The 13,549-nt window shown below is 52.6% G+C and overlaps 1 protein-coding gene across 1 annotated transcript in view; it reads left to right on the top strand.

Moving 5' to 3' along the window:
* LOC119324883 (aspartic proteinase Asp1-like) overlaps positions 1-12,189 on the top strand; it is a 27,775-nt gene extending 15,586 nt beyond the window's left edge. Inside the window, exons 2-9 of the mRNA XM_037598648.1 lie at positions 10,002-10,179; positions 10,264-10,390; positions 10,545-10,774; positions 10,866-11,096; positions 11,234-11,375; positions 11,474-11,668; positions 11,752-11,833; positions 11,930-12,189. Of these exons, the coding sequence (XP_037454545.1) occupies positions 10,073-10,179; positions 10,264-10,390; positions 10,545-10,774; positions 10,866-11,096; positions 11,234-11,375; positions 11,474-11,668; positions 11,752-11,833; positions 11,930-12,048 (1,233 nt within the window). The 5' untranslated portion in view covers positions 10,002-10,072 and the 3' untranslated portion in view covers positions 12,049-12,189. The remainder of the gene's footprint in view (positions 1-10,001; positions 10,180-10,263; positions 10,391-10,544; positions 10,775-10,865; positions 11,097-11,233; positions 11,376-11,473; positions 11,669-11,751; positions 11,834-11,929) is intronic.
* Positions 12,190-13,549: the final 1,360 nt, after the last annotated feature.

Genomic DNA, 13,549 nt, shown 5'->3' on the forward strand with positions numbered 1-13,549 from the left:
CACGTGGCGGTGCGGGACTCGCTGCGGCGGTGGGGCGGACAACGTCCGGCGCGGGAGGACACGTCCGGCGGTGGCGGGGTTGATCTGTTTTTTTTTTAGCTAGGGTTTGAGACGAGGGGATCCGGGATTTGGAGGAGGGGGTCTATATATAGGCATAGAGGGAGCTAGGAGAGTCCAAATGAGGTACGGTCTTCGCCCACATGATCGTGATCGAACACACACAAGGCCTTTTCGGTCCCTCGGTTAACCGTTGGAGTATCAAACGAAGTCCAAATGATACGAAACTTGACAGGCGGTCTACCGGTAGTAAGCCAAGGCCGCATGGCAAGTCTCGGTACAATCCGGAAATGTTTAATCCCCACACACGAAAGAAAGCTAGAAAAGGCCACCGGAGGAGAACGAAGCGCCGGAATGCAAAACGGACAACGGGGAAAATGCTCGAATGCATGAGATGACCATGTATGCAAATGCAATGCACGTGATGGCATGATAAGAGATGCACGAAAAAGAAAAACAACACACGGAGACAAAGACCCGAACCCGAGAAATAAATATAACTTAGCGCCGGAGACGGCAAGAGTTGGATACAAATATGGAAAGTATATTTGGGGCGTTACATGCGGCCCATGGGCGACCGTCCTCGGTGGCTTCGGTGGGCCGGCTTGGCAGGGCGGATGGGCCCCGCCTGGCCTGTTCTCGCCCCAAGGCGTCCGCAGGCCCACCGACGCGGTCCATTTGGCCGCCGGTAGGGTTCCCTCGCCCTCCAATCCTCCCCACCCCCGCGCCGCCTGCTCCCTGCCTCGCCCCCTCGGCCGCTGCCGTCCCGCCTCGACTTCCCCTCGCCGGCGCTGCCGGCCTTCCCTCGCCTCCTTCCCCCTCCGCGCCACCCATGCCTCGGGAATGGGGGGACGACGCGGGGCGCCCCAAGCGTCGGGCGGACGACCGCTGCGACCCCCCACGCCCCTCCCCCGACGGCCGCTGGTGTGAGGACGACCTGCGGCAGCAACTCTCCTCCCGGCCGGCGCGGTCCTCTCCGGCGCGCGAGACCCGCCTCTCGCCTTCTCGCCCCTCGCGCCGCTCCCCAGCCCGCGGCGACCGACGCTCCCGCTCGCCCTCCCGCCGCTCTTCACCGCGGGGGAAGTCGCGTGACCGTGGCCGGTCTCCGGCTCGGGAGGCTCGGCCGCCCCCTCGGCGTCGGTCCCCCTCGCCGACCCGTCGTCGGGTCCGGTCCCATTCTCCGCCCCGCCCGCTCCCCACCAACAACGGCGCCGACGCCCCTCCCTCCAGCCGCTACCAGCCCCCCCGCTCCCAGGTTGCGTTTCCGCCGTCCAACGGCGGCAACGGCAACCGGGGATGCCCCGAGATCCAAGAAGAAGAAGAAGAAGAAGAAGGGCCCTCCGCGCCCCCAAGCCGCCGCCTCCACCGCAATCGCGGCTCCTCCTCCGGGTACCACCGCCTCGGCCGTGGTCCAGCCGTGCATCAACTGCGGCTTGACCGGACACTTCCATGTGGCGTGCCCCAACCCACCGACATGCTACCTGTGGAAGGATACCGGGCACCCCGCGATTCTCTGTTCGGACCGCCCGGTGACTGAGGAGCTCATGATGTATGGGCACGGCATCGAGGACTTGGCCTTCTTCCACATCGAGGTGCCCGAGCTCGCCCCGCCATCCCCCTCGCTGCTGGCTTTGGTGACGGTTGTGGGTGATGTCGTCGCCACCCCGGAGCTGATTGAGGCTGAGCTCAACCACTTGTGCAGATGCACGTGGGACTGGCAGGTGACCCCCACGGCTCCCAGCGCCTTCTCAGTGGTCTTCCCTGACGCGATGAGCATGGGATTCTGCAGGCGCAGCAACAACATCACCCTGGCTCTCAACGACATCGTGGTGAACATCTCTGAGCCGCAGTGGGATCCCAGAGCCGTCGCTACCCTGGACACGGCTTGGCTCCTCATCTCCGGCCTCCCTGATGTTGCCCGGTCCGAGCGGGTCATCCGCAGTATGTCCAAGATCCTAGGCAGGGTGGTGGTGGTTGACGAGCTCTCCCTGCGAAAGGAGGAGGAGGTCCGGGTTAAGGTGAAATGCCTGGACTCCTCCAAGCTCCTCGTCACGATCCGTGTCTTCTTCAACGATGACGGCTATGACCTCAAGATCCGCCCCGAGCCTCCGTCCCACGTCGGCCGCCCCCGCCTCTCTGCTGGCAGCCTCATGGGGGGGGGCGCTGATGCCGACGACTCCCACCACCGCCGCTCGCGCTCCTCCCGCTTCGACGACCCTACCGAGGACGAGGATGAGTCGGAGCACTCTCGCTCCCCATCTCGGGACCCCCCCAACCCTCCAGCGAGTCGGGGCGGGTCGGGGTCGGGGCGTACCTAGGTGTCGGCCGCCGATCTCGCGGTGGCCCTCCGCCTGGCCACCCCGCTGGCTTCCTCCCCGTCTCCGTCGGCGTCGACCGGCGACATCTCCAGCGTGAGCCTCCTCGTCGCCCCTCCATCGTCACCCCGCTCCCCCGGCGCCGCCTCTGCCCGCCGCCTCGTGCCGCCGGGGGCTGAGCCCACGCCCTCCGCCGGCTCGCCTTCTCCGGTTTCTTCTGGGGTTGGCGGTGTCGGGGCGTCTCTGGGGCCGTCTGATCCACCCCCCGCGCCGGTGCCGTCCGGCTACCACCTCGCCTCGCCGGCTTCCCCCGACGCCTCGGTGGCGGTGGACGTCTCCTCCCCGGCCTCCGCGCACCCCCCTCCGACGGTAGCGTACACCAGGAGGCCCCGCTCCACCTCGACGCCGGTGACGTCCTCTCGCCGCAGCGCCCGCCTGGAGGCGGCGCGGCCGGGCGACTCCCCTGCGCCTTCCGTCGCCGAGCGGGTGGAGCTCCGCGCCGCGGTCCGGAACCTCGAGTTAGGTGCGGACCCCGCCCCTCTCGGCTCTTCTCGTTGCTCCTTTTCTGCTCTCGAGGCCGCTCCTCTCGGCCACCTCGCTAAGGTGGCCAATGACTCGGCCATTGTCTTCAGGGGGGAGGTCGGTCCCCCCTTAGATCAGATCGCGGCCATTAGGGCCCGGGAGATCCTCGACGGCAGGCTGGCTGAGACTCGTGCCCGCCTGCTTCGGCCCCCGGAGGGCCCGCCCTCCACCCCCGCGGCTCCGGCTCCTCCGGTGGCCGACGGGATTATCCATGGACGCACTCGGTCTCGCACGGCCGCCCTTCGCGCGCAAAGCGCCTCTCGTGTCTTGGGGTCAAGCAGCCCCCCAATGGGCGTTTAGATGCTGGCCCTCTTCTGGAACCTCCGCGGCTTCGGCCATGATGGTCGTCGCCGCCAGCTCATCGAGTACATCTGGGAAGAACACATTGACATCGTGGCCATCCAAGAAACCCTTCGCTCCGAGTTCACCCTGCCGGAGCTTGAACACCTGAGCCCCCACCTCTTCGCTTGGCACTGGCTCCCTTCTAGTGGGACCTCAGGACACTCGGGTGGCATCCTCTTAGGGGTTAAGGATGCCACATTTGAGGTGGGAGGCATGGATAGAGGGGAATTCTTCGTTAGTATGGAGATCTTCGAGCGTGCCCTGAACTTCAAATGGGAGGTCATTGTTGTCTACGGACCGGCGGATCACCGCCGCTCCCCGGCCTTCCTTGACGAGTTGCAGCTGAAGATTTCTAACTCCCCCCTCCCTGTTTTAGTGGGAGGCGACTTCAATCTCATCCGATCCCCGGATGAGAAGAATAATTCCCGGATTAATTTTCCCCGGATGCAATTATTCAACGATTGGATCGCGGATCTGGGGCTCCGCGAGCTTAACCGGACAGGTGCCAGGTTCACTTGGACCAACCGGCAATCTATCCCGACACAATCCGTGTTGGATCGTGTCCTAGTGTCCCCGGAGTGGGAATTGCGTTGCCCCTTGGCATCGCTTCGGGCGGTCACCCGGATTGGCTCCGATCATGACCCCCTTCTCCTCTCCACCACCAACGAGCGCCCCCCCCCTCCCTGCCGCGGTTCCGGTTCGAGCTCTTCTGGCTCAACCAAACCGGCTTCCGGGAGGCCGTCGTCGCCCGCTGGATTTCCGCTAGGTCGGCGCCCCATCGCTCCATGTCCGCTGTCGACTCATGGCACTTTTGTGCCAAGCTTGCCCGCCAGTTCATGAAGGGTTGAGGGGCTAACCTTGGCCGGGACCTTAGAGAGCGCAAGAAGACCATCCTGATTGCTATTCAAGCCCTGGATGCTCGCGCGGACTCGACTGGGCTCTCCTCGGATGAGTGGATGCTACGTTACGACCTGGAGGACCAGCTCTCCACCATCTACACGGATGAGGAGGCCTACTGGCGCTTGCATGGTACCCAGAGGTGGGTGCTATAGGGCGATGCCAACACCGCCTATTTCCAGGCGGTCGCGAATGGCCGGCGCCGTCGCAACTCCATCCACTGCCTGTGGGATGGAGACTCGTCGTTAGTTCTCCCCGCGGCCATCCGCTCTCATGTGGATAGCTTCTATCGAGCCTTATTTACCCCCACCCCATGCGGTGGGGCTAGTCTCGCCCCCGACATTTGGTCGGGCGCGCACGTAGTCTCGGATGAAGCCAATGCGGTTTTGGTTACCCCCTTTAGCGAGGACGAGGTCCTCGCTGCCATTAAGGGGATGAACCCCTCCTCGGCCCCGGGACCGGACGGTCTACCAGTGTCTTTCTTCAAGACGTTCTGGCCTACCATCAAGCTTGAGGTCATTTCTCTCTTTGAGGAATTCTACTCGGGCTCCATGGACCTGGGGCGCCTTAATTATGGGGTTGTGACCCTCATCCCCAAGGTCCCGGGTGCCTCCGATATTCGCCAGTTCCGCCCCATCACAGTGCTTAATGTGATTTTTCGGATCCTGGCTAAAGGGTACGCCAATAGGGTGACCCTCCTTGCGGACTCAATCACCCACCCGAACCAATCCGCCTTCATTCAAGGCCGATTTATCCTGGATGGGGTGTTGGTGTTCCACGAAGTCCTCCACGAGGTCCGCCTGAAGCGCCATAGGGCGGTCTTTCTCAAGCTGGACTTCCACAAAGCCTACAACACGGTGCATTGGCCGTTCCTGAGGGAGGTCCTGCTCCGCAAGGGCTTCGATGACCGTTGGGTGACCCGCGTCATGCAGCTCGTCTCCTGTGGTCGGACTGCGGTGAACATCAACGGCGACATTGGGCCCTTCTTCCCTACCCTTTGCGGGGTCCGGCAGGGAGATCCCTTCTCGCCGTTCTTGTTCAACATGGTCGTGGATGCCCTGGCCACCATCTTGGATAAGGCCACGGCTGCTGGGCATATTCGAGGCCTTGTCCCGCACCTTGTTGGAGGGGGAGGTGTTTCCCTTCTCCAATACGCGGATGACACCATTATTATGGTCGAGGGTTCCGTCCTAGAGATCTCCAACCTGAAGTTCCTTCTTCTGTGCTTCCAACAAATGTCGGGCCTCACCATCAACTTTGATAAGAGCGAAGTGATGGTACTCGGTTACCCCTCAGAGGACGCACAGTCCATTGCCGACCGGCTTAACTGTCGGCTGGGTTCTTTCCCCACGACCTATCTGGGGATCCCCATTAGTGACACGCGCCTCACCGTGGCGGACCTCCGCCCCACGGTGACCCGTATGCAACATCGCGTAGAGCCCTGGAAAGGGCGTTGGCTGTCGAAGGCGGCACGCGTGATCCTTATCAACTCCTCGCTAGCTAGCCTCCTGTGGTTCCTCATGAGCTTCTATAGCCTTCATGAAACGCTCCATCAGGAGGTCGCCAAATACCAGTCCAGATTCTTCTGGGCTGGGGAGGAGGGCAAGCAGAAATACCACATGGTCAGCTGGCCAGATATCTGCAAACCCAAGGACCAGGGCGGTCTTGGGATTCTGTCCTCTCGGCGCATGAACATCGCCCTCTTGACCCGCTGGCTCTGGCGCATTGCCAATGGGGATGGAGGCCTCTGGCTCACTATCATCCAGAACAAGTACCTGCGTGGACAGCCACTCGTGTTCTGCCAACGCTCTGGCGGTTCCCAGTTTTGGCAGGCCGTCGTCTAGCTGATGCCGGTCTTGCGTATAGGCACATCCATCTCGGTGGGCACTGGAGCCTCGACCTTGTTCTGGCTGGATAGATGGCTCGGAGATGCCCCTCTAGCCGCCCGGTTCCCCATCCTATTCGACATTGTAGTTGACCCTCGGGTCTCAGTCGAGGCGGCCCTTATTGACTTAGGGCGCCTCGCGTTCCGCCGCCCTTTTGGCCCCGCTGAGGTGGCTGCCTGGGATGTCCTCCTCCAGGACATCGCCCTCTTACCTATGGACGTGGCCAACTCTCCGGACGCCATCTCCTGGCGCCTAGATCCCTCCGGCTGCTTCTCCACTAAATCCCTCTACGCGGCTATTGCCCCCTCGTCAGCCCCGGAGCCCTTCGGTCTGATCTGGGACATCCGCCTCCCCCTAAAGATTCGGATCTTTCTTTGGCAATGGATCCGCGGCCGCCTCCCGACCGGCGTTGAGGTTCTTAAGCGCCATGGTCCTGGCGATGGAATGTGCCCCCTGTGTGGCACGGTAGAGGACGCTAATCACATCTTCTTCTCTTGCTACACAGCACAGTTCCTTTGGTTTTGTTTCCGCGAAACGGTTGGGGGACAGTGGTGCAACACCAACTTCCCTGACTTGCTTGCGGAAATTCAAGCCTCCCCCCCTCGCTACAGACATATTAGATGGCTGTGCGTCGGGGTTCTCGCCTGGACGCTGTGGACGGTTCGCAATAAGCTTGTCATTCAGAAGGTGCCCCTTCGGCGTGCTACTGACTCCATCTTCAAAATGTGTGGTTACTTGCAGCTCTGGCGGCCGCTTAGCCGCCCTCAGGACCGGGACGCCATCAACAGACTCCTCACCGACCTCCGTTCGTTGGCCTTCCGCCTGGCGCCTCCGCTCCCGCCGCCACCCCCGGAGCCCGACTAGAGGATGTTTCCCTCCTGGCGCGTGTGCCTTTTTGTGTGTGTGTGTTGGGCTTATTGAGCTGTGCCCTCAGCCGTAACCCTTGTTGCTTGCTTTTGTTTGGACTCTGTGTGCGTGTGGCTTTGTGTGTGTGTGGACCTGTTGGATGTTGGCTTTGGCATTGGCTTTATATATAAAGCGGGGCGTGAGCCTTTTTCGGTAAGTAGCAGCTAACCTATCTACCATTTGCCTTATTAACTTCTCCATCCTTGTTTTGATAAGTTCTACAAGAGTCCACATCTATTTATTTTTTATGGTGAAACACTGAAATGTGATCAAGAAATAATATACACGCATGGGAAACTGCTATCGATCGGGTGAAGAGTTTAATCAAGATCTGTGTATTTCTTTCTTACCTTGAACGAAACCTGATAGGATTCATTTTGTTTTCATACTTTGTGTCAACCATGGAAGAACATTAGCAGGCTTATGAGGTCTGTCCTGCTCAGTTTGTTTAGTTTGGAGATTAAAATGTTTAATCGAGCTCTGTGTATTTCTTTGTTACCTTGAACGAAACCTGGCAGGATCAAGCTCCTAAGATTGTTGAGCTGTTATACTTCAGACCAATTTTCAGAGTTCATTTCTTTCTGTGGAAAGTGTTGTCAGATTGTGTGATTATTTGGAATGATTAGTGCCGCTTCGGAATTTCTTTAACGTTATACTTGCTTGGGATTTCTAATTGGTTCTGACTTTTGATCCTCAAATCTGAAACAAACCGCCTCGAGGGTGCTCACCTTGGGAGGTTTTGTGTGTGAACCTTTTTTATTTTGTGCCCTGCAAGCTGCGGACTTGCAGCTTGATTAATCTGTATACTTTGTGTCAACCATGAAACAACATTAATAAGCTTCAGTTTGTTTAGTTTAGAGATTACAAATGTCTGGAGCTGTACAATGAATAATATCCTGGATGATTTTATCTTTGTGCAGTACCACTTTGAGACAATTTCAGGCAGTAGAAAGACCAGGTTAGTTTCAAGAGAAAAGATAACTCAGGGGCAGGTTGGTAAAATTAGTCAAACACGATTGTTTCGTTTCTGTTCGGAGAGCTCATATGCTGCAAGCTTTCTGGTAAAGCTCAACTGACTCTTGACAAACTTAGGATCCCTAACTTCCCATACAAATATTTCTGCATCAACAATTCATCAGGTTCTTAGGTAATACTATTTACATATATAGACAAGCAAAGATGCTGGACGTTGGTATTACTATACCTGAGTAATCGCCAAAGTTAAAAAAAAACCCGTCATAGTTAATAACTGGATGTGGCACAAAAGAGCCTGAGTAAGTTTTTCTAATAGTAAAGACGTGACGGGAACCCCTGACTTGTACAATACTAACACTGAGATTATTATTTTCATCAATGTTAAATACCTAAAAACTCCGAAAATTGCACTATAAAATCCCTCTCAAATAACTGTTGCTTCACGTAGTGGAGCTTGAAACCGTCTTTGTCCTTGCTACATATTTAGTATTTTGCAATGCAATACTCCTTTCAGCGTGAACCTAATTGAGAAAAATATAAATGACAGGAAAAGGAGAATCTTTAACATAATGACTTGTTCGAGGTGATATTACTACATTTGTTTACAATGAAATACAATTAGAGCCAGTTGTTACTATCCAACTGAATGCTGCTATTGCCATCCAAATAAAGTCGTACTGTCTTAACATGGCTGGCCAAAATGAGGGATGAGTGGGGACAAGGATGATCATCTACTAGAGACAAATAGTAAGTCACTAACCTGTATGCTCTTCCTCTTCATAATAATATGGAGACCTTGCTCTGGCATCCCGTTCACTCGGAGCTCTAAAATTTTCAATACATGATATATCTGATGCTTGTGTGATTTTTTTTTGAAAGATTGTTATGCTTTATTCGGACTCAGAACTGAATGCTCCACTGGAGCAGGTAGGTAACACTGTGAGTAGGCCTTCTATAACCGTATATTTTCTTGATCAGATGCGTTCACGTATGCAGGATAACTCTAGTTTCGAGGGTGAGTAGTACGCCGAAATTGCATTCTTTTAATTATGGGTTACTTCCAAAATCTGAGAAACTTTAAAACCAATTCTGATTGCTGAGTACTGACTGATGCTTTATATATAGTAATGTTATATGAAGATGAAATGCTTGTGTGTCTGCAGTCCGCTGCATACAGAATTTTCAGATCAAACCTGAGCAGTTACACTTGACACATGATGAGCTTTGATAGGCATGAGTTGCAACAGTATTTGTGGAGATTGAAACCGCCTCCATGTTCCTTATCTATTTCTGTGGTTTCCAAGATGAGTCATTAGTACATATTTGACTAGCAATATGCATATCCCTTTCATAGCGAACACAACCGTGAAACGTGTGATTGAAGAATAACCAGGACAGAAATGGGAACCTTTCTACTCTTACCATTCTGGGACTACATTAATAGAGTACACGTTTTGCAGTTATCTTACTGGAAATGAACCACTGTTCTCATTACTCTTCAGCTACACTACATATGCCCACACAATTAAAGAATTTCTGCAGTAAATAGTATGCATATATCTGGAAGATGCATTACGTTGCATATATATGTATCATGTGATTTTCGAATTTCCAAAGTCAAAATTGAGCTGCAAAAATATGATGCCTCATTATTTTGCTAGTCATGGATCATTTGGCATGCCATTATTTACTTGAAATGTATCTTCCCTACAGTCTCAGTAATCTTTGAGTGTCAAGCAGAGCATCACTATTTACTGGTCATTTATTTGTGTGAATTCTATAAAATGGCTGGCTGGTATAATTATATCACTACCCATCGAACTCAATTGAGTGATACGATTATGTAAATCCAAATATATTTTTTGCTGTCAAAATCTTTCTTGGCGGCCTTAATTTCATTAAGTCTTAGTTACACATCATTTGAGAAGAAAGTCAATATTAAAACCCACAAAAAATGCACAATAAAAAGAAAGAAGCGGAGGAAACTAAGCTTGGCAGCCAGCGGCTATAAATACCTCACCACCTTGTTCGCACCATCCAGAGGAACAGAGAGTTCCAGCAGAGGAGTGAGACCCCAGAGTGCAAACCACAGCTCTGCCTTCTTCCCCCACCATGGCTGCCATGTGGTCTCTGATCATCAGTCTCCTCTTCCTCCTGCTCCCAATCGCGCCATCCTCCTCCATCAAGTTCCTGCTCGAAGGCAATGTCTACCCTGTTGGGTATGTTTCTCTGAACCCTTCATGGCCTTCTCAGTCTTGAGGTTTTCTCTGTATATTTGACGCGCTTTTTCTGTACCTCTGCAGCCACTTCTATGCTACGTTGAACATTGGTGAACCCGCGAAGCCCTACTTCCTGGACGTCGACACTGGCAGCAACCTCACCTGGCTGGAGTGCGACCACCCGGTCCACGGCTGCAAGGGCTGCCACCCGGTAACAACTAACAACACTCGGTTCTGCAATATCACATATTGCGTTCAATTTGTAATACTTTGTGTTTGATGCCACATGTTCATTCCAACGATACTTCTGAAAAATGTTTGGTATGATCGATCTTTGCTTTGATATATGTTTCGTTTTACCACAGAGGCCACCACACCCATATTACAAGCCAGCAGCTGACAAGTTGAAGGTGCAATGTGGTGGCCCGCTATGTGCTGCAGTGCGCAGAGACGTACCTGGGATCCCTGAGTGCTCCAGGAAAGATCCACATCGATGCCACTACGAGATTAAATATGTCACCGGGAAGTCAGAAGGTGACCTTGCCACTGACATCATTTCTGTCATTGGGAAAGACAAGAAAAACATCGCTTTCGGGTACGGCGCTAACTGAAATATTAGTGTTACATGTTCAGTGTCTAACTGTATTTGGATGTTGATGATGCACGGTCACTTTCATTTTGTGCAGATGTGGATACAATCAGGAGGAACCAGCAGATGCACCGCCCTCGTCGGTAGATGGCATCCTTGGACTCGGGAGGGGAAAGGCAGGCTTTGCTGCACAACTCAAGGGGTTAAAGATGATAACAGAGAACGTCATTGGACATTGCCTCAGCAGCAAAGGAAAGGGCGTCCTCTACGTCGGGGACTTCAATCCGCCATCCCGCGGCGTAACCTGGGTACCCATGAGAGAATCCTTGTAAGAATTTCTTTGTTATCATGGCTTTCGCTTTCAGTTCTTTTTTTGTTTCTAACATGCATAGTCAGAGAAGAGTACCATTATTGCTTGTTTACTTTTCATTTGGTTCCAAACATTTTACCATCGTTTTTCCCCAGGTTTTACTACTCACCTGGCCTAGCAGAGCTGTTCATTGACAAACAGCCGATAAGAGGGAATCCAACATTTGAGGCTGTATTTGACAGTGGTACCACCTACACCTTCGTGCCTGCCCAGATATACAATGAACTTGTTTCAAAGGTAAATTTCAAACCACTGTGCATTCTGAATTTCTGATGCCCATAATTTTGAACAGAGATAATAAATAAAATGGTACTCATGGGATTTGAGTCGTTCAGGTTAGAGGCACTCTCAGTGAATCATCACTTGTAGAGGTGAAGGGTCGTGCTCTGCCTCTATGCTGGAAAGGGAAAAGGCCATTCAGATCTGTCAATGATGTGAAGAACCAATTCAAGGCACTGTCACTGAAAATTACCCACGCCAGCGGCACCAGCAACCTGGACATCCCTCCTCAGAACTACCTTGTCGTGGAGGTGAACATTCGACAACCCAACCGATAAGCATCACTGAACAATTAATGGCTAACATGTCTTGTGCATGTTTGTTGGCATGGCAGGAAGACGGGAAAACGTGCTTGGCTATCCGTGATGCCTCGTCGGATCCTGTTATGAAGGAACTGAACTTTATCTTAATCGGAGGTATGAAGCTGAGATTCAGAAAATTGTCCGGGCTCTTGAAACTAGTAAACCTTGCCTGTTTATAAAAGACATCTATTTTGATCCTCTGTTCTGCAGCTGTTACGATGCAGGATCTGTTTGTGATATACAACAACGAGAGCAAGCAGCTCGGATGGGTCCGTGCACAGTGCGACAAGGCGCAGGAGCTTGAATCCGTCATCGATTCGCGTCTCTGAACAGTGTTCAGATCGACATAGACAAAAATCTTAACGAGAACAAATGAGTGCTCTCGTATATATGGTGTTCGAAAGGCTGTATGATGCTCCGGCTTATAATGAATAAAATGTTGGCATACCAAGAAATGCACACCTTCGATATATATGTGTGTATTTACAATCTTGGTAAGATATTCGATTAACTTATTTTTAGGAAGAATATATCACACTACAGAAATAAACTACAGAGCTATTGAATGCACAGCTGGACCTGAATCCCTGAGCAGGCATGTGGAGAAAGCAGGTTTTTCTTTTGAGGTTTCTTATCTTGTCCTTCATGTCACTCAGAATTGGTGAAATCTTTGAATTGTTCACACAAAAATAAGCACAGGAAATTAAGGAATAAGGAGAGAGTGGGAAAAGGCCTATTGATCCTCTCACGGGGAAATTAAAATGACCAACACTACAAAATTAGGGTTGTAGAATTTCATTTTGTGCAAATTTGATGACCCTAATCTTATGCGGTTTTGCTTGTGATTATTGTTTTTTTTGCCACCAGTGGACTATTGTGTGTGTGTGCGCGCGCGTGCGCTCGTGTGTGCGTGTGTGCGTGTGTATGCTGCTATAGCTTGGATCAGTTCACAGTTAAGAACTACTGGAGGTCTAGGATGGACCTTTTGATCATGTATATGCCTTTTCTTGTATTTTTTTCTGCTATATTCAGATTGCAAGGATTACTTTCGGAAATGGTAATATTTTGGCCCTTATATTTTTTATTTGCAGCTGCACATTTAATCTACACCAGTTGTACATTTTCTAAAGTGTGTAACTACTGTACATATAATGTGCAACTCTGTTTAGTTGATTATTTTATTTGTACTATGGGTCTCCATACTCTGTTTAGTCTGTGGCACTCCTAATATACGTACATCAGTTCCACATTTTGAAATGTGTCACCCATGCACTTGGAATGTGCAACTGGTTCATTTGATTCTCTACTTGTACTTCCGATCACAGCCCCAATTTTGCTAGACTTCGGGAGATCGCACAGTACAAGGAAGAAACCGGCCTTCCGGTATGAAGTTATGTGGGGGATTGCGGGACACATTGGCGAGCGGCTGGGGCTGGCCCTCCCATATACAAGCGTTGAGGAGATGAAGGCCAAGCTAGCAGCGCTGTCCAGTAACCTGTCGATGCCGAGCAGAAAATAAATGAAAATTTGATAGAGATGTAGCACCGAGAGGAATTATGTGGAGGCAACAACGAGCAAGAATATGTACCACCGAGAGGAATTATATGAGACCGAAGGTGTGCAGGACATGCCAGCAGTCCTAGATCATGTGCCATGCAAAATTACAGCCAGTATGAATGCAGATCTATGTGCTCCTTACACCAACGAGATGGTGCGGGCTGGAGGCCGGTGGTGGCGGGCGGCTGCTCGCGGCGGCACGCCCAGATATGCCTCCGGAGCCGCGGGTCGCGGTCGGCCTCCCCTGCCATGGCTCGTGTGTGTGTGTGTGTG

This window comes from Triticum dicoccoides, chromosome 6B (genome assembly GCF_002162155.2).
Source record: "Triticum dicoccoides isolate Atlit2015 ecotype Zavitan chromosome 6B, WEW_v2.0, whole genome shotgun sequence".
Taxonomy (NCBI): domain Eukaryota; kingdom Viridiplantae; phylum Streptophyta; class Magnoliopsida; order Poales; family Poaceae; genus Triticum; species Triticum dicoccoides.